The sequence below is a fragment of the Rhinatrema bivittatum genome, chromosome 8 (genome assembly GCF_901001135.1).
Source record: "Rhinatrema bivittatum chromosome 8, aRhiBiv1.1, whole genome shotgun sequence".
Lineage (NCBI taxonomy): Eukaryota > Metazoa > Chordata > Amphibia > Gymnophiona > Rhinatrematidae > Rhinatrema > Rhinatrema bivittatum.
The window spans coordinates 230,561,235-230,582,876 of record NC_042622.1 but is presented as its reverse complement, the minus strand read 5'-3'; the positions used below and the strand labels follow the sequence as shown (position 1 = coordinate 230,582,876).

At 44.2% G+C, this 21,642-nt stretch overlaps 1 protein-coding gene across 1 annotated transcript in view; it reads left to right on the top strand.

Annotated features, from left to right (window-relative positions):
- The first annotated feature begins 476 nt into the window (after nt 1-476).
- The window catches only part of LOC115097615, a 64,964-nt gene continuing 43,798 nt past the window's right edge, over nt 477-21,642 (top strand). The window contains exon 1 of the mRNA XM_029613555.1: nt 477-557. Within this exon, the coding sequence (XP_029469415.1) occupies nt 477-557 (81 nt within the window). The remainder of the gene's footprint in view (nt 558-21,642) is intronic.

Genomic DNA, 21,642 nt, shown 5'->3' with positions numbered 1-21,642 from the left:
CATGATGTGAAGGAAGGATTTCCTCCTCCTCCCAGGGACATAAAAAAGGAACAATTGAGAACCAAGGCATTTCCTCTACTTGAGGGAGAAGCTGGTGTAGGAAAGATAAGAGGTAGATCTGAGGGGGGAGAGATCCAAGATGGCTCCCTGAGCGGTCGCGTTTACAGACGCTCCCAGAATTTCCTTTTACCGCAGTAAGAAATTTACCTTGAATTGTAATGCCCCATAAGAGAAAGGGCAAAGTGAGGGTTTATCCACCCGAACCCACACTCTTGACGGGACAGCGAGTCATCCCGCAATATGCGACGCCGATACCTCCAGTTCGGGTCTTGAGCCCCGCCGGCGGGAACGACAGAGGAGAGCCGTCCCCGCCTGGGGAAGTATCATTGACCCCGCCAACACTGCAAGAGCAGCCGAGGACAACCACTCTAGGCCCCGCTGAACATGCTGAGTCGACTGCAGATGATGTCGCAGTAATGCCTCAAGTGGGTGGAAGTTTTGACGAGGTGACTGGGCAGGGGAGCACACCACCTTCTTCCATGACCCCGGAAAACTCGGTAAGGAGGGAGGAGGATACCGGGAGAATAACCCAAGTAACATCGATGGGTGAAGGAGGAAATGGAGCTGGAGGTGGTCTGAGAAGCCCCTTACAGGTAATAAGACCGGCTGTTATCACCATGGAGTCCCTATGGGATTTGATAGTAGGAATGAACCGGGTAGTTAATGAGTACACCTGAGAGATGGATCAGAACTCCCAGAAAATATCCTCCTTGGAAAACCAGCTAAAAAGAGAGAGTGAAGAATAAACCAATAACGTAGTGCAAGTGAAAAATGACTTGAAACAGATATCTGAACTAACTGTAACATCTTTAAAAGAACAAGCAGCCTCAATGCGGAGGCTTGAGTCTGTGGAGAACTATCTAAGACAATTGAACTTAAGGATCTTAAATTTTCCCAAGATAGTTGGCGAAATGCCATTAATTACATTTAAAAGATATTTAAAGGAAATTCTAAAGATCCCGGAGGAAATGATACCAACTCCGAAGAAAATTCTTTTTCTAAAACAGAGACAGAGACCAATCCAGATATCCCCTATAGGGGCTACAGGTGATTTTGAGAATCTGTCTGAATATCTAGAAAGCTCAGGTCTGGAAGTAATAGAAAGATTGGTGTTGTTTGTTTCACTTTACTCAGAATATGGTAAAGCATTGATTATGAAGTAATACTTTAAAGCTTTAAATGTTACTTATTTGGGAGAGCTTGTCCGTATATTTCCTGACTTATCCAGAGTCACTCAGTTACGAAGGAGAGATTTCTTAAAAATGCGCCCAGAGGTTCGTGCACTGGGAGCAGAGTTTCTGCTGAGATATCCAGCTAGATGTGTAATTAGATACTCAGGAAATGTGTATGTGTTTTACAATCCTGATCACTTAAGGGAATTCATAAACACCAAGAAGCTCACTCCTTCTCTATCTAATGAAGTCGCGTAAAGATTGAGAGAGGGTAATAACAGAGAGCCTTTCTTCATGTTGTTTGTTTCTTTGAAATTTCTCCTCTATTGTTCTATCTCTCCCTCTACATATTTCTTTGGAAAATGTAAAAGGAAATGTATTGCCTGTTGTTAGATACATTGCAAGAAATATTTTACTTATATGTTAACCTTTGCAGTATTACTAAACAAAGTTATCTTTGTGTTATTGTAAAATTCAATAAATAATAAAAAAAAAAAAAAAGAGGTAGATCTGAGATGAAGAAGGCCCCAGTGAGTTCCATATAATGAAGGCAACCAGGAAGCCTAAGAACATAAGAACATAAGAACATAAGAACATGCCATACTGGGTCAGACCAAGGGTCCATCAAGCCCAGCATCCTGTTTCCAACAGTGGCCAATCCAGGCTATAAGAACCTGGCAAGTACCCAAAAACTAAGTCTATTCCATGTTACCGTTGCTAGTAATAGCGGTGGTTATTATCTAAGTCAACTTAATTAATAGCAGGTAATGGACTTCTCGTCCAAGAACTTATCCAATCCTTTTTTAAACACAGCTATACTAACTGCACTAACCATATCCTCTGGCAACAAATTCCAGAGTTTAATTATGCGTTGAGTAAAAAAGAACTTTCTCCGATTAGTTTTAAATGTGCCACATGCTAACTTCATGGAGTGCCCCCTAGTCTTTCTATTATCCGAAAGAGTAAAAAAAGGATTCACATCTACCCGTTCTAGACCTCTCATGATTTTAAACACCTCTATCATATCCCCCTCAGCTGTCTCTTCTCCAAGCTGAAAAGTCCTAACCTCTTTAGTCTTTCCTCATAGGGGAGCTGTTCCATTCCCTTTATCATTTTGGTAGCCCTTCTCTGTACCTTCTCCATCGCAATTATATCTTTTTTGAGATGCGGCGTCCAGAATTGTACACAATATTCAAGGTGCGGTCTCACCATGGAACGATACAGAGGCATTATGATACTGCTGGAAGGATGGAGAGGGAAAGACAAATGAGAAGTATAGGGGATCCCATTTGGTGTTTTATCCAAGACTAGGGGTGCTACGGGTCTAGATTCAAGCCCAGATGGGAAGGAAGACTTCTCTTCCAGGGCTCTTGGCACTGTTGATCACAGTTTCCAGGACCACATCACACTCTAGATCAAACAGTTCCAGGAGGTGCCAGATAGTGAAAAATAAGACCTGGGAAGCCAAAATTACCACCACAGGAAGAAACCAGGAATCATAAAAGGGTCTAGCCATCCCCTAGTAAGTCCACATGAGGAACACTCAAAGAAAACACTGGAGCCCTTGGTTGGTGTTCAAATAAAAGATAGTCTTTCCTGTAACTTAAAGAAGAGGATCCATGTCAGGATTACAAAAATAAGAATCAGCATACATCCAATGATCAATAAAAAGCAAATGGTTTCTCTAGTCATCCTTATTCTCTTCACTTCCCTTCTGGCTCTTGCACCTTCGTCCTGATTGAAAATATCCTCACCAATGAAAGTGGAATAACTAGAGTGCAGTTCCATTTCTGGCATGAAGTGGGCTAGAAAACAGTAGCCCAAGTAAACTATCCAAAATGGGTTCAAAAATATTAAACTCTTCAATTGTAATTCAGCTATCAAAAATACAGGCCTCTTAAGTTAGTGACTCAAAAGTCTACTTCCTTCTCTTCACCCAATTTAACAACTGGTTGAATAGGTCAAAATATCTTTGTCCCAGCCCTTTGAGTACGGGGAATTATGCCCTTCCCTCAGGCACTGGTAAATCAAAATCAAAAAAAGTCTTCTCAAACCTTCTTCCTCAAAACCGCTTGCCAAATGCTTGAATTGTTTTCTGTGAGATCCAGGGGGAATCTCCAGCTCTCCAACCACCTTGCTTTGAGATCTTGTGGAAATCTCTTGCTCGTCAATCCTTTCTCTGTTGAAACCCTGGGAAGGTTTCAGCTCCTCACTCTTCCTCTCGCCAACCTTGCTCCTCACCCACTAACCCACTGAAGAACTGGGCATGATGCATCAGACTTTATACTTCAAAAAGCCTATCTCCCAAAAAGGGGGTTCAAAATTATCACAACTTCTCCTACTGCCCCTAGATACAAAAACCACATAGGGATAATGTTAATGACTGGCGTAGCCCTATCACTGACGTTTGGGAAGTTCAAGGAGGTGTGAGTAACAGTATGAGGTATGACGTGAGAGCTCCCATAAGTAAGAGATGTAATCCTATTGTCCCATATTGACCCTGGTTTTTAAAACGGGGCGGAATCTGGGAGTAATGTGCCTCTTCTGTGTGGTTATAGTGGGTTGAAATGAGATGGGAAGTGTACATAATGTGTGATTTTAAGTACTGCAATGGGAAGGGATGAAGCCATACATTTCAGAAAAGTGTTGATGTGGAGAGCGGGGAGACATAATTGCTGTTCAGTTGAAGACTTACCGATTTGTACATTTATCTTTGGGGTGCCAGACAGGGTTCTGTTGGGAGATTTGACTCTTACTGTTATCTCCTGTAAATCCTGAGTATTCTATATTTATATGCCTTCCCAGTTCTATTCCTGTACATAGCTACTGGCTGTAAAATCAGAAATAAAGTTGAGAGTTTTGGTTTAGCTGAGTGTGATGTGGCTTTGTTTGTGTATGTGAAAGAAAGGGCCGATTTGTATGTATGAGTGAGAGGTGTGTGTGTGTGAGTGTGTGAGAGACAGCATGTAAGCGTAGGAGCCTGCATGTATGCGAGAGAGCATGTGAGAGCATTTGTGTGTGTGTGTGTGTGTGTGAGAGAGAGAGAGACAGCATATGAGAATTAGAACCTGAGTGTGTGTTTGAGGGAGGAAGGGAAAGTGGAGAAAAAAACAGAAAAAAAAGAGACACTGTAAAAGGAATTGGGAAAAGACCAAGAGAGAATATGGGAAAAAAAAGGCCTGGGAGCAACACTGGTAACCATACCTGGGAACTCTCTGGATTTGGCCCGGAGACTCCGGAATTCTAAAAGAATTACCGGGTCTCCGGGCCAATACCGGAAATCTCCGGGTGCTGCCGCAAAACCAATCTGCTTGGACCCGGAAAGAAGAAAGGAACGTCATTGGTCTTGCGCGGCTGAAAGAGGAGGAACTCGACAGTGATTTCTACGATCTCCGGACCTTTTTAACTCTTAACTTCACTTCCTCGTGACACCACCTGCTCCTGCACAGCCTGTTTCCTGTATCCAGCCACTTGCCCGCCCCATCCTGTTTGCCTTGGCCAATCGACATTGCGATTTCCTGCCCGTGCATCAAACGAGGAGTAAGAAACAGGCAGCGTCCACTTCCGCAGCACAGGAGGAGAAGGAAGAGGCTGCTGCTGCTCCAAGAGCCCAAGTTAGAGTCTGCTGTTGCTAGTGTGTTTTGAAAGGGGGGAGAGAGAATGAATGAGCATGTCTGTGAGAGTGAGTGAGTGTGCATTTGTGCAGGAAGAAGAGATCTGAGAGTGTATGTAGGTGAGTAGGAGAGAGCTGAGTGCAAGTGAGCATGGGTGTGAAAGTGAGTGAGCATGTGTGTATGGAAGAGGGAGAGACGTGAGTGAGTGGGTGTTGGTGGGAGAAAGGTGTAAATGGACATGTGAGAATGTGAGAGAATGAGCAGTGAAAGTAAGTGTGAACATGTAAGAGTGTTTATGAGAGTAAATTTGTGAGCATCCGGTCCCACTATGTAGTTGCCCTCCCCCCGCGAATCCATGGTAATCTCAGGGTGAGTGGAAGTCAAAAGTTCCCAGGTATGCTGCTAACTTGAGTGGTAGCGGACTGGGAACAGCTAGAGGGAAACGGAGGTAGACCGTGGCTGCTCCTTTGGTGCACTTTATTTACAGTGAAAAGCTCAACCCAAAACAAACAAGGCAGCTCAGCTTAACTTCAGGTAATAAACAGTTCTGAAAAAGTCAACTCAAAACAAAAAATTCAGCTCACCTTAGCTTCGGGTAATACACAGTCCTCACACGTAACAGATCTTAGCATACGGTGAGTCTCTGCCTGTTCCCCCGGGACCTGCGTAACCCTTCTAGGCCCTGAGGTCTTGTACTCTGCTGAAGGGCTCCTCCCTTCACCCAGGATTCCCTTTGGGTATCAACCCTAAGGAGGATGTGGCAAGAGAGCTGTGCCGGTTCTTTAAGGTAGGGAATTTTCCGTACACTCCCTCCCATCAACCAATGATCCCTCCCATCAACCAATGATCAACCTGAGATTACCATGGATTCGCGGGGGGAGGGCAACTACATAGTGGGACCGGATGCTCACAAATTTACTCTCATAAACAGATAGCAAAGGTAAAAAAAATATATATTTTGAATTTTTAGTGATTAGCATATGCTATCTTTGGAAATATGCATTACATATTTGTATTCTGTATTTTATTCTTTTTTCAGTATTCCACTGTTCAGAGTCTGGTTTCTCGGGTTTTCCATTTTATTTTTGTCTGCATGTTTCTGTTTCTGAATTGTAGACCTTTATTCTGTTTTAGGTTTGTGTTCTGCCTGTGTAACTGAGGTGCAGTATTTCTGCTGGCATGCACTTTTTCTGTAGGGCTTTGTGGCAATATGGCTTGTTCTGTTAACACTAGTAGGTGGTGTATTAGTGTTCTAGGGCATGGTATAATATTTGCATTGCTGCCATGTCATAAATAAGGCTGCTGCTGTTTGAGTCCTGAGATAGTGCTGGAATGGTTGCTATGGTATGTCTTTTTTCTTTTTTTGCAGTGGTGTGTGTGTTACTTCTCAAAGTGTTTGGCACTGAAAGGTTTGCAGTTACTGAAATGCGTGTGAGCGTAGGAAGAGGAGAAGGACTGAGCGAGTGTGCATGTGCGTGAGAGTCTGGGAAGTGAATGAGAGGAATGATAATAGTGAATGTGTGTGTGTTTGTGAAAATAAGTATGTATGTGTGAGAGTATGAGAGTGAATCATAGAAACATAGAAGTGATGGCAGAAGAAGACCAAACGGCCCATCCAGTCTGCCCAGCAAGCTTTCACACCTATTTGTTTTCATACTTATCTGTTACTCTGACCGCTGAGGTCAGGGCCCTTATTGGTAACTTTTTGGTTCCCATTCCCTTCCACCCCCACCATCGATGCAGACAGCAGTGCTGGAGCTGCATCTAAGTCAGTGATGGCCAACCTTTTGAGCTCAGTGTGTCAAAATTCATAAAAAAAAGTAAAAAAACGAGCATAATTCGGGTGGTGTGTCACTTCTAGAAAAATCCATAATTTTGTGATATTTGTAGCTCTAATCAATAACAAAAAGTTATAATTTTAATATATGTACTGTATTTATTAATAAAGCAAAAACAAATAATTCTTTACCTTACCTGCTTAGTGACTTTTTTGTTGCTGAATTTCATTGACTAAATCTTCAATTGAAGGTTGGTATTTCGTACACTTCAAGCCCAAGCAAGTGTTAAAAACTTCATCTGTCAGTCGGTTTCTTTTATTGGCTCCCATTCATTTTCACACCACTCCCTCCCCAAACCCCAGGCATGTTCACATTCATTCTCACACACACAGACCCCCAGGCAGGCTCCCATTCATACACATGCACACACTAAAGGCAGAACCCCTCTCTTTTGCCAGCAATCTCGGAACCTCTCTCATTCCTCTGCTGCCACTGTCACTGCTGCCACATGGCTATTGGGGAGGCGCCAATTGCTGCTACTGACACTGAAGCCCATTCTGCTGCCTCCTCTGTGCAGGCCCCGTGGGCTTCCACTTTCTCCATGCTGATCTCGTACATTGTGAGATCCGCATAGAGAAAGTGCTACTCTTGCACATTCCCAAAGATTACATGTGCCAATCACTAAAAAGTAAATTTATTTTTTTTTTGCCTTTGCTGTCTGATCTTAGTTTTCTAATTGGTTGATCACAGGCTTTTTTTCCCCACCTTCCCTTTCTTATTTTTTTGCCAATTCCTTTAATATTGTCTTTTTTTCTGTTTCTTTTCTCTCCATCTTCTTCCCTCAAACACACAGTCAGGTTCTCATTCTCACATGCATTTCTCTTTCTCACACACACACAGGCTCTCACTGGCACATGCTCTCTCTCATACAATCATTCATACACACAAGCTCTCACTGGCACATGCTCTCTCTCATACAATCATTCATACACACAGGCTCTCACTGGCACATGCTCTCTCTCATACAATCATTCATACACACAGGCTCTCACTGGCACATGCTCTCTCTCATACAATCATTCATACACACAGGCTCTCACTGGCACATGCTCTCTCTCTCATACAATCATTCATACACACAGGCTCTCACTGGCACATGCTCTCTCACACACACACAGAGGCTCTCACATGCTGTCTCTGCAAACATTCAGGTCCTCACTCTCACACACAATCTATCAATTCATCTCATACACGCACACATGCACACTCTACAGACCCTCAGCCTCTCTCTCACCTGTGGGCCTCCTCTTCGCGGGTTGCCGCAGGATGGGCTCTGCAGCGGCCCTGATCTTCTCGGGCTGCGGTGGCCCTGCTACCGGGCCTCTTCCTCTTCTCGGACCGCTGTGACTTGGAATTCGCGGCAGCCCGTAAACGCAAATGCTGCTCCTCTTCTGCACGCGCTGATGCTTCGCCTCCTTCCTGCCCACGCGGCTCCGGCTATGTTTACTTCCGGGCCGCACAGGCAGGAAGGAGGAGGAGCATCAGCTCATTTAAATGCGATCTTTGTCTTCAGCCTCATCGCTGCGCCGCATGAGCCTCCCTGCGCCCGGGGGCATTGGTGGAGGGGTCCGGAGGGTAGGGGGATAGTAAAAAACAAATTTTAAAGGCTCGGCGCAGCCGATAAAAAAAAAAAACCTAATAGTGCCCGCAACATGCAAATGCATGTTGATGGCCCTATTAGGTATTCCCGCGCGATTCAGAAAGCAAAATGTGCAGCCAAGTCGCACATTTTACTTTCAGAAATTAGCGCCTACCCAAAGGTAGGCGCTAATTTCTGCCAGCACCGGGAAAGTGCACAGAAAAGCAGTAAAAACTGCTTTTCTGTGCACCCTCCGACTTAATATCATGGCGATATTAAGTCGGAGGTCCCGAAAGTTAAAAAAAGTTAAAAAAAAAAAATTTGAAATGGGCCCGCGGCTTGCGGGTTGAAAACCGGACACTCAATTTGCCGGCGTCCGGTTTCCGAACCCGTGGCTGTCAGTGGGCTCGAGAACCGACGCCGGCAAAATTGAGCGTCGGCTGTCAAACCCGCTGACAGCCGCCGCTCCTGTCCAAAAAGAGGGGCTAGGGACGCGCTAGTTAGTGTGTGTGTGTGTGAGAAAGTTTGTGCGCATGCTGCTATCAATTTTCCCTCTAAGGATTGGGTTGATGCGAACATAAAAATTATATGCATTTTGCTTCAAAGCAAGTAGTGCTCACAGGATAATGAAATAAAAAATATTTGCTCACGAGCAAACATTTTTGCACACAGCAATCCAGTTCTTAGAGAGAACATTAGTGACCACATAATTAAGCTCTGGAATTCATTGCCAGAGGATGTGGTTACAGCAGTTAGTGTAGCTGGGTTTAAAAACGGTTTGAATAAGTTCCTAGAGCAGAAGTCCATAAACTGCTATTAATCAATAAGGATTAGTAGCTTGGGATCTATTCATTTATGGCCGGATTTTAAAAGCCCTACCTGCGCAAATTCCGGCCTTTACGCGCGTGGCCGGGCCTTGCGTGCACCGGGTGAATTTTCAAAGAGGCCCGGCCACGCCCGTAAAGGCTAGCACGCGAATAAGTGCTGGGCCTCTTCGAAGGGGCGTGTTCTGGGCGGGGGGACGGGCCAGGACAGCGCCATTGTTGGCTGTCCCAAAGACTCATGCGCCGGCAGCCGGCTGGCATGCATAACTTACTTCAGCTCGGGAGCTGGAGTAAGTTGCGAAACAAAGATACAAATAAAAAAAAGGTAGGGTTTAGGGGGTGGGGAGGAGAGGGGAAGAGGGAAGGAGTTTAGATAGGAGCAGACTGGGGATGGACCAAATGCGTCGCCGTGTGGAGGTTGCATAATTTCTCCCCCATTGCGCGCGCCACCCTCGCATACGCGCGCGGATTATAAAATCATCGCGCACATAGACACGCACATGCACACTTTGTAAAATCAAACCCACTATGTTTGGGTGCTTGCCAGGTATCTGTGACCTGGATTGGCCACTGTTGGAAACAGGATGCTGGGCTTGATGGACCCTTGGTTTGACCCAGTATGGCATTTTCTTATCAAGCCCTTCACACCCCGGAGGGCAGAGGCTGTGATGGAAGGGGACCCCTCCCTATTAATCCACACTCTCTCCACTACCACCACCACTTTTTCTCCCCTTCAGGGATGACCCCCGTATTCTTTCCCTTTCTCCCTCCCTGCTCCCAGCACTCTCCTTGATCCTGTCCCCTTGTAAGTTACAGCTAAGAGACTTGTGCACTCAATCTACCTGGGCTTGATGGCCCCTTGGTTTGACCCAGTATGGCATTTCTTATGTTCTTATCTCCACCTCATGATCAGGCCCTTCACACCCCGGAGGGCAATGGCTGTGATGGAAGGCTGTGTTGTAATGGCTGTATAGAGGTACCCAAGTACCTCTATACAGCCATTAGTACGTGATCTCGGTGTCATGGTTGATCAGCATCTAAACTTCAAAAAAGACATCAAATCCATCCTAAAAGAAGGTTTCTATAAACAGCATGTTATGAAGAAACTCAAACCCTTACTACACTCACATGATCTCCGTACAGTCATACAAGCAACCATTTGCCCAAAGATGGACTACTGCAACTCCCTACTTCTGGGCCTTCCGTACGCTACCATCAAACCACTTCAAATGCTACAGAATGCGGTAGCCAGAACCCTCACTAATTCCCGCAAATCCGATCACATAACCCCTGTCCTCAAAGACTTCATTGGCTCCCTATACCCTCACATATCCTTTTCAAAACCCTAACCATTATCCCCAAAACACTTTACAACCACAACTCCAACTGGCTTGAAGAACCCCAGCGATTCACCCTCCATAACCGCCCCGCTAGAACCACCCACAAAGGCACCCTCTACACCCCCTCCCTTAAGAACGCCCACCTCTCCTCTAGGAGGGAATGAGCCCTTTCAGTTGCAGGTCCCACCCGTTGGACTGCTCTTCCAGCTGAACTTCGCATTGAGCCCTGTCTGTACAAATTCAGGAAAAAGTTAAAGACCTGGCTCTTTAAGCAGGCATTCCCAGCATAATCCTCCCTGCTCCTCCACCCTATCTCCCTTTTATTTATTCTTATTTTATGCTATACTACTTTAATGAATGTTATAATGTTTGCTATGTTTATTCTCTGCTATACGCTTATATAACGTTATACTCCCTGTTATTGCCACTACCTAAGTTTATTGCTCCTATTGCCTTTTTCCTTGTTTAGGGACATGGGGAGGGAGAGACACCCTTCAGGTTAGGGACTTTACTTTTTATTCTGCACCATAAAAATTATACAGCTGCACAGATTTTGTCTGTGATCAAAGTGTTAATTCTACAGTTAAGGACTGTGCTATTTTATCCTGCAGTATCTCTGATCATCACCTAGTGTCTATTGCTGTAGAATTATATCAGGATACACTCACAACCTAGTTCTACATAAGAGAAAGGTACGCAGAGCAAAATATGCATGGAAAAAATATAAAACTACCACCAACTTAGATACGTTTAAAACTCAACTTCATTTATAACAAACCGCCATTAACTCTGCAAAGAAAAACTACTTTTCTAATCGCATTCCCAAACAAATAATTTATTTTATTTTATTTAGGTATTTTTATATACCGAAACATATTGTATACACCTCATGTCAGTTTACATAATATATTGGACAGTCTTTAACGACATATCCTAAAATCATTCAAGTAGAAATAAAATAACAACTAAAATAAAATAAAATAATAAAATAATACTAAAATAAGAGAACCCTATAAATAGTAAAAACATGTAAAATTATATCCTAATCATTCTAAAATAACAAAATACATAGAGTTCACTCAAAATCAAACTAAAAAATAGGGTTAAAATAGATATTATACATGTTTACATGTCACAGGGGGAGTCACTAAAAGGAATCATACTGTGCTGTTGAAAGCCTGTACAAACAGCCATGTTTTTAGTTGTTTCTCAAAATAATAACCCCAAAATCCTATTTCATACTGTTAAATCTATCACAACACAACATACTGCTAGAATAAATTTCCTGAAGCTAATTCTACACAAGCACTATGTGATTCATTCAAATATTTTTTTCAATCCAAGATTCCAAGATTTTCCATCTACGTTGCCCATCAATCCAATAGTATTTCCAGGGCAACTAATAAACGGATTTTTAAAGGACTCTCGGCTATTCTTTGTTTTGATTCCACACACACACATACACACACACACACACACACACACACACACAGGCTTCCCACTCTCATGTTCTGTCTTACATATACAGACTTCTCACTCCCATGCTGTGTCTCACACACACCCATGTTTCTCACTCCTATGCCAGCTCTCTCCACATGCACAGGCTTCTCATTCCCATAATCACTTTCTCTCTCATACACACACACTCCAGACATCTCCCTGACCAGTTACTTCCATTGTCTCTCCTATATACACACATCACCTCTCTGACCAGTTTCTCTCAATCACACACATGCTCTCTCTCACTTTACATAGATGATCTCAATCAAATGCTCTCACTTATACACAGGCTCTCAGTCACAGTTAGACATGCACACTCTCAATCACACATACATGCTCTCACTTACAGACAGGTTGGCCGGCTCTCTCTCTCTCTCATTTCCTGGCCCCCCCCCCCCCCCGAGCACAAATGGTAGCTGTAGCAGCCTCTTCCTCTAAACCCCGCAGGCCAAGAAAGAAGAATCCCATCGGCCACAGGAGGCTAATTCTGCTGTCTCCTGTGCTGATTTCTGGCTGCTTCTGATTTTGCTTCGGGCCCATGCTACTGCTCGGGGCCGCCACTGCTGATGCTACTTTTTCGTGCAGCATGGCTCTTTCTTCTTCCCGCACACCCCACTGCACATCACTTCCTGTTCCGAGCCAGGGTGGGGGCAGGTGTGGGAAGAAGAAAAGGCCCAGTCGCAGTTGCCAGCCTCCACTAACACTGCTGCCGTTCCCATCCAGGCTTGAACGTTCTGATAACCCGGGCGGTAACGGCAGCAGTGGAAGACAACCTGCCTCTCGCTCGGTGAAGGAAGAAGGGGGAAGAGCAGCGGGAGACCGGTAGCACACGACACACCTGCCGCTGCTTGGCGACACACTGGTGTGTCACAACACATTGGTTGAGAAGCGCTGATCTAGATTACAAAGATTATTGTCCAATTTCTTCTCTTTCATTTTTAGCCAAATTTATTGAATCTGTCATTCTAAAGCAATTTACGGATTACTTAGATAACTACTCTATACTTGATCAATACCAATATAGTTTTAGACCCAATCATAACACTGAAATATTATTATTATCTAGTACCGATATTATACATTGTGGCTTTGATCAAGGTACTTCATATATTTCAATCTTTCTGGATTTATCCACAGCTTTCAACACCATCAACTATGAAAGAGGCGTGGAGTCCGGTCCGAAGTCAAAGCCAGGAAGATCCATCTGAGGGATCCATCCGAGGGATCTGAAAACCTGGAGTGTGTTGGACCAGATATGTCGCATCTGTCTTTCTATTGACTGGTTGGACAGTGCAAGGATGCTCCCATAGGCTATCTAACATCGGAATTTCAGGAACAGTACACTCATGGTTTAGCTCATACTTATCTGACAAAACCCAACAGATACATATAAATCATACTACTTCTTCCCAGTTCCCATTAAAGATTGGAGTACCTCAGGGCTCTGCTCTTTCTGCCGTTTTATTTAACATTTATCTCATACCACAATGTCAACTTCTTTCTGCCCCAGGTGTCGTTTATCGTCTCTATGCCAACGACATACAATTTTATTTTCCTACCAACATAGTTAGAAATAAACAGCACAATTTATCACACTATGGGCCGGATTTTAAAAGGGTTACACGCATAAGGTACGCGCGTAACCCTTTAAAAAAAACCCTGCGCATGCCGAGCCTATTTTGCAGAGGCTCGGCGGCACGCGCAAGCCCCGGGACGAGCGTAAGTCCCGGGGCTTGCAAAAAGGGGCGGCCAGGGGGCGTGATTTCATATCGGGGGCGTGTTTGGGGGTGTGTGGGCGGTCCGGGGGTGTGGCCAAGTGCCCTGACACAGCAGTCTGTGTCGGGGGCCTGCCGCGCTGGATGCACGAACAAAAGTACGCGCATGCGCTGTCTTTTAAAATGTACCCCTATGCTTGTCTACCATAATAAAATCAGCTCGAACCAGTCAAAACCAGAAATTATGATTCTTAGATACCCTCAGTTAATGAAATTATCCCAAATATCTCCTTTGATAATATAACAATTAACATATCAAAAAATATTCAATATCTTGGTGTTATATTGGACTCTAAGTTAGACATGCAATGTCACATTAAATCTGTGGTAAAATCATCATTCTATAAACTCCATTTGTTGAAACATATTAAATCAATATTTGATACACCTGAATTTCACACAGTCCTTCAATCGCTAATATTAATAGACAGTGATTATTGTACTTCACTATATGATGGGCTCCCATTATCAACTATACGTCCGCTACAGTTAATACAAAATGCAGCAGCTTGGCTACTGTCCAACACAAAACTACACAATCATATCTCCTCAGTTCTTTTTAATCTATACTGGTTACCTATTAAATGGCATTTAAAATACAAAATTCTAACCATTTTTGCATAATCTTATCTTTAAGAACAAAAACGTCTGGCTATCTGCCAGCCTTCATTTATATACCACAGTTAGAAATTTAAGATTAAAAAATCAGTTTCTTTTGCAAATCCCTTCTCCTAGAGCTACAAGATTTGTAACAACTTGTGAGTGTGCATTCTCTATCGTAAGTCCAATCCTCTGAGAGGCTTAGGCAAGCCAAAAGAATTTAAAAAAGCACTAAAACACTACTTGTTTAAACAAGCTTTTGCAGACTTATGTGAATCCAAATAGGTACAATCCCATTTTCTCAGGCATTATTGACTTTATCGTATATTTTATGTTAATATGTGGTTCTTAAGATTCTTTATTTTACATCTTTATTTTATATTGTTCTTTATTTCATTTTTATTTTATGTTTTTATGACAATTAATTATGATTGTATTGTTGTAACCTGCCCTGAACTTTGGTGGGCACGGGATATAAATGATTTTAAATAAATAAATAAAACCATACATGTCCTGGAGACTCAATCTACCATGGTTGGGAAGGGAGACATTTAAAGAAGAGACAGTGGAGGCTATAAGTGATTTTAACATATATAATCCTCCCTCTGATTTTAGTCTCGTATTATGATGGGAAGTGTTGAAAGCAGTACCTAAAGGGAGGATAATTTCCTATCCAGGTCATGTTAACATGGACAGAATGGCAAAGCAGGCCATTTTAGAAAATGGTACCAAAGAACTGGACGTGAACTGGATGGTCAAGTGTCCCACTGAGCCAGAGATGGGTTGAAAGCGCTGCAGATATGTAAAATTGAATTTCCTTCAAGGTAAACAAAATACTACTTTGTGGGCTCAGATCAGACAATTCCAGATGTGTGCCAGTAGGTGGGTCATGTGATTTTTCTGTTCCTCTGTAACATCTCAGTTTTCCAGGTTATGAGAGGTTTTTCATTTTTTGGGCCGTCTTCTGGTTTGGTCCCATCCTTAGAGGGGATGGGTTGTAGCCTTCCTATAGAATGGGTTGGCAATGCCCTTGCTTCAGAGGATTCAGGAGATCTTGTAGGAGATGCACTCAGATCTTGACCAACAGGGTCTGAACTTGCTGTTCTTTTGGTAGATCTCAAATTCTGCCAATTAAGGACGTATTTTGAGATTTGGAGAGAGTTTGTGAAATGTTGTTGAGTGTGACTGGTCAGATACATCACCCCTTCCAGGAAGGACTGCAGCCCAGATTGTTTGATTCGCTACAATCAGTTAACAGTGGAGACCAAACATTTTGGGAGAGGGGTTATTTTTCTTCAATTTAGTTTTGGCGGCTCATGATCCAAGCAGAACCAGAGCTTCCCATCTTTCCCAGGGAAGGTCCAAAGGACAATGATTCAGCTCAAAGAAGAAATACGATTATAGATAAAGATACTGCTGTAATTTTAGTTGTCATTCTCATGTTTCTTTTCACTATTTTTGCCATCTTGGCCTGTGTGTGTATGCGTGAGAGTGAGCATGTGTAGGAGCATGTGTGTGTGTGGAAGGGAACATGTCTGGGAGTGTGTATGCGTGAGAGTGAGCATGTGTGGGAGCATGTGAGTGTGTGGAAGGGAACATGTCTGGGAGTGCGTATGCGTGAGAGTGAGCATGTGTGGGAGCATGTGAGTGTGCAGAAGGGAACATGTCTGGGAGTGTGTATGTGTGAGAGTGAGCATGTGTGGGAGCATGTGAGTGTGTAGAAGGGAACATGTCTGGGAATGTGTATGCGTGAGAGTGAGCATGTGTGGGAGCATGTGAGTGTGAGTGTGGGAGCATGTGAGTGTGTGGCAGCAGCAGAGTTTCAATTTATGTCCAACTGGATTAGATATATCGACGATATCTTCTGCCTTTGGCATGCAGATGAAGAAGGTTTATTGAAATTTTTCAACTGGTTAAATACGTTAGATCAACATTTACAGTTTACCATAACATATCATAATACAGTTATCAATTTTTTGGACATTTTAATCAAGAAACAAGCAGGAGGATTGTCAACATCATTATATAGAAAACCGTGTGACAGAAATACTCTGCTTCATTATACAAGTTTCCATCCGTATCATCTTAGAATGAATTTACCAGTAGGACAGTTTCTGCGGTTACGCAGACTATGTGATACAAAAGTAGAGTTTCAAGTACAAGCAGAGAATTTAAAAAGGAGGCTATTATTAGTTCGTGGATACCCTCCTAAGTGTATTAAACTAGCGTATAAACGTGCCTTTAACGCTGAACGCCAGTGGCTCTTATTAGACAAAATAACAACACAAAATGAGCCACACATTGTTTGCACCATTCCGTATTCAGACAAAGCTGGGAAAGTTGCTTCATTGATTCGCTATCATTGGCCTGTTTTAAAATTACATGAAGCATTTGAGGAATTTCCAATAATTGCTTACAGGAGAGGCAAAAATATTGTGGATAATATTGTACATTCCTTTTTATTACCGGAGGTACAGAGGGATCCACAATTGAAAAAGGGTCACTGGCAGTGCAATCATTGCTCCATGAGTGCCCAAACTATTGAAGGCACAGAATGGTTGGATAAATCAGGTACCACATATAAAACATGGCAATCTACGAATTGTTCATCTACAAATGTAATATATTTAATCATTTGTCCATGTGAATTGTACTATATTGGACGTACTAAATGTCAGATAAGAACACGTTTAATAGAACATAGGAGTTGTATCACCACGGAGAAAGTGGCAGCGCCTATGGTGGTTCACTGCATCGAAAAAGGCCATTCTTTTCAACAATTAAAATGGAGAGTCATGGATGTAGTACCTTTAAATCCACGTGGTGGTGATCCAAATTTTTATTTAAATCTTAGAGAACAACAGTGGATCTTTAAAATAGGTACGATGACACCCACTGGCCTGAACAACACTATAGAATGGTATTCTTTGTAAGCATAGAATGACGTAAGAGTTCACGTCACTTCCGCGGGACATTTAAATTTCAGTGGGGTTAGGCGACCGGAAAAGAAAGCTAAGAAAAACGCTGTGAGCTGCCATGCTATTCAAGATGTGAGTAGAAGAATTAAGTAAGAACTGTTGGGAACATGATAACGTGAGTTATTAATTTCTTGTTTTTGCGACGTAGATTAAGCCCTTGAAGAAGGACTGAACACAGGTCCGAAACATTGTGCAATGTCGGGCATACTTCAGCAATATGAAGAATTCACTTATTGCTGACGAAATTAAGGGCATCAGAGCTTACGTGGAGAGTGATTGAAGAGAACAATCAGCATCGTAACGGCGATATACAGATAAGTTTAGTTAATGATCATTATGGTGTAAAAGCACATGAACAATTTTTAAATTGAATATATTCACCGAGGTGTATCATCACGAAAAAAAGAAAAAAATAAGAATTATATGGACTGACCTATGATTAAACATAAGGCAGAGTGAGATCGGTATAAATATACCACACAATGATGCCTATTATGAATGGTCTAAAGTCATCACGTCTGAGAATATCTGTGTGAATAGGAACGTGAGTCCTTTATAATTGTTAGTGTGTGGAAGGGAACATGTCTGGGAGTGTGTATGCGTGAGAGTGAGCATGTGTAGGAGCATGTGTGTGTGTGAAAGGAAGGTTGAGAGGAAATGTGTGGAAGCATGTGTGAGAAACAGAGTGAGAGGGAGCATGTATATGTGTGAGAGAATAAATGTGTGTGTGTTAAAGTGTGTGTGTATATGAGAAAGAGAAAATAAAGTTTATGTGCACCGCTAATCCATGACATTGTCAGGGTAACTGGAAATCAAAAGGATTTTTAAATTCCTTATTAGTTTTAATTACTGGGTGTTATTTGATGTCTTCTGTTTTGAAATATTTTATTGGTGTTTTGAGAAATTTTTTAAAATTTGTGTATGAGTGTAAGGAACCCAATAGAAATGGACTAACTAGCTGGGGAGGTTCAGAGAGATTTAGTGAAGAGAGTTTTGGGTCTGACTCCCCCAAGTGGGAGCTGCAGGTGGTGTGCTCTAGCGGTATATAAACCCTTGCCACCACCTTAGGGTGAGGATTCTTAGTTGTATTTTTCAGTTAATCTTTCAGAGTGCAAGAGGTTCTCGTTTCTGTTGTTATTTTGTCAGCTCTTTTGGATTCTTGAGTTGTGCTCTTGTGGGTCAGTCTTTCTGTCTGACCTATCATTGCTTATTTACTCTTTTTAAGCCTTCTTTCTGGAAATTTTCCCTGTGAGAACCTTTGGTACCCCGTCACAGAGGATTTGGGGAATGTGTAAGGTTAGAGCAAGGGGTAGGGAAGATTCTGCTGCTCTCTATCTCACCACCGGAGGATAGATCAGTCAGTGACCCGATTGTTGCAACCGTCGCTGCCCAGCGGCTTCACTCCACCTACCTTTCTTTTTCGGCGACTCCTCCTGCTCCTTGCGGACATCTGGCTGCCGCGGTGTCTGCCCGCCGTCCTTTCTGGCGTCCCCGGACCGGCTTGGGCACTACCTCCCGCCATGCTCCTCAGGTACCTTAGGGCGCGCACGCCGCGCGGCCCTCATTCTTATTTCCTCTATGGCGCGAACCTCAGGGCGTCCCCCTGTGATGATGTCACGCTGCCCGGATATTTAAGCCTACTGTTTATTGCTAGCCGTTGAGTTAGCAAGGGATTTCCTACGGATGGGATTCGCTCTCCGTACCCAGCAACTCTGCCTCCAACTTCTATTGGATTCTTTTCTGCTAACGGGGTACCCCCTCCTCGGGGGCCTCTCTCCTTCTTTCAGGTCGCTGTCAGGTAACCGGTACTCACTCCTCAAGGGCCCATGTTCCCTGACTCACTGCCTGTGTCCATCTCCTCTTCTACTTGGAAGAATTCGCTACAGACACCATCTGTGAGTACTACTATCATCTACTCCTCAGAGCTGTTTCCCTGGAACCAGGTACTCGCTCCTCGAGGGCCTGCCTCCGTTCCAGCGCTATCTCCTTCGTGGAACCGCTGCGTGAGTACTTGCCAACGAGTCTCTGCTCCCAGGGATCTGGTACTCACTCCTTGAGGGCCAGCTCTCCCTATCTCAGGGCTCCTCTATACTGGGGACTCTGTGAATGTCATATTGTACTCATTCTCTCAGTTCTTTTCACTATAGCACTGCTATTGGAGGAACCGCTGTTCCAGCGCCCTGAGGAATACTAGCCCAGCCGGGCTCCATCTTCTACTCACTACCGCCACCTCTGGTGGCTTCACAAACTATCTAAATAAAGATATAATCTGTGTTTGTGTGTCCAGAGCTGAGCCCGACTTGTTGCCCCTCACGGACCTTCCCCCGTGGGAGTTGTCAGCAGAAGTTTAAGACATAAGATGGGAGAGTTAAGAGTGTATAGAGATGTGAATCGTGTGATCGATCGTCTTAACGATCGTCTTAACGATCGATTTCGGCTGGGAGGGGGAGGGAATCGGATCGTCGCAGTTTGGGTTTTTTAAATATCGTGTAAATCGTGTAAATCGAAAACCGGCACACTAAAACATCCCTAAAATCCACCCCGACCCTTTAAAATAAATCCCCCACCCTCCCGAACCCCCCCAAAATGCCTTAAATTACCTGGGGTCCAGTGGGGGGGGGGGGGGAGGGGAAGGGGGAGGGCAGGAAAACCGGCACACTAAAACAACCCTAAAACCCACCCCGACCCTTTAAAATAAATCCCCCACCCTCCCAAACCCCCCCAAAATGCCTTAAATTACCTGGGGTCCAGAGGAAGGGTCCCGGTGTGATCTTTCACTCTCGGACCTCCGTGCGTTGTAGAAATGGCGCCGGCGCTACGTTTGACCTGTCATATGACAGGGCAAAGGTAGCGCCGGCGCCATTTTGTTTTTTTGTCCCCCGACGGCAGGAGCGTAGGAGATCGCTCCCGGACCCCCAGGGACTTTTGGCCAGCTTGGGGGGGCCTCCTGACCCCCACAAGACTTGCCAAAAGTCCAGCGGGGGTCCGGAACGATCTCCTACCGCGAATCGTTTTTCCATACGGAAAAACGATTCAACTGCAGGAGGTCGTTCCGGACCCCCGCTGGACCCCCAGGGACTTTTGGCCAGCTTGGGGGGGCCTCCTGACCCCCACAAGACTTGCCAAAAGTCCAGCGGGGGTCCGGAACGACCTCCTGCAGTTGAATCGTGTTGCCGTACGGCTGGCGCCATTTTGCGCAAAATGGCGCCGCAAAATGGCGCCGGCCGTATGGCAACAAGATTCGACTGCAGGAGGTCGTTCCGGACCCCCGCTGGACTTTTGGCAAGTCTTGTGGGGGTCAGGAGGCCCCCCCAAGCTGGCCAAAAGTCCCTGGGGGTCCGGGAGCGATCTCCTACGCTCCTGCCGTCGGGGGACAAAAAAACAAAATGGCGCCGGCGCTACCTTTGCCCTGTCATATGACAGGTCAAAGGTAGCGCCGGCGCCATTTCTACAACGCATGGAGGTCCGAGAGTGAAAGATCACACCGGGACCCTTCCTCTGGACCCCAGGTAATTTAAGGCATTTTGGGGGGGTTCGGGAGGGTGGGGATTTATTTTAAAGGGTCGGGGTGGGTTTTAGGGTTGTTTTAGTGTGCCGGTTTTCCCGCCCTCCCCCTTCCCCTCCCCTTCCCCCGATTTACGATTTTTTGACGATAAATCGGGGGAATTGTTATTGTATCGCGGCTCTAACGATTTTTGACGATTTAAAATATATCGGACGATATTTTAAATCATCAAAAAATGATTCACATCCCTATATAGCAGTGAATGATGACAGACTTAATTGGCATCTCAGAGACATGGTGGAAAGAGGATAACCAATGGGACAGTGGTGGAAAGAGGATAACCAATGGGACAGTGCTACACCGGGGTACAAATTATATCGCAATGACAGAGAGGAGCATCTTGGTGGCGGGGTGGCGCTTTATGTCCGGGATGGCATAGATTCCAACAGGATGGCATAGATTCCAACAGGATAAACATCCTGCATGAGACTAAATGCACAATCGAATCTTTATGGGTAGAAATCCCTTGTGTGTTGGGGAAGACTATAGTGATAGGAGTATACTACCGTTCACCTGGCCAAGATGGTGAGACGGACAGTGAAATGCTAAGAGAAATTAGGGAACATAACCAAATTGGTAGTGCGGTAATAATGGAAGACTTCAATTATCCCAATATTGACTGCGTAAGTGAAACATCAGGACATGTTAAAGAGATAAAGTTCCTGGATGGAACCGATGGGAGAGGGAGCAATTTTAGATCTAATTCTCAGTGGAGTGCAGGATTTAGTGAGAGAGGTAATGGCCGCTTGGCAATTTGAATTAATGACTGGAAGGGGGACAGAAAATAAATCCACGGC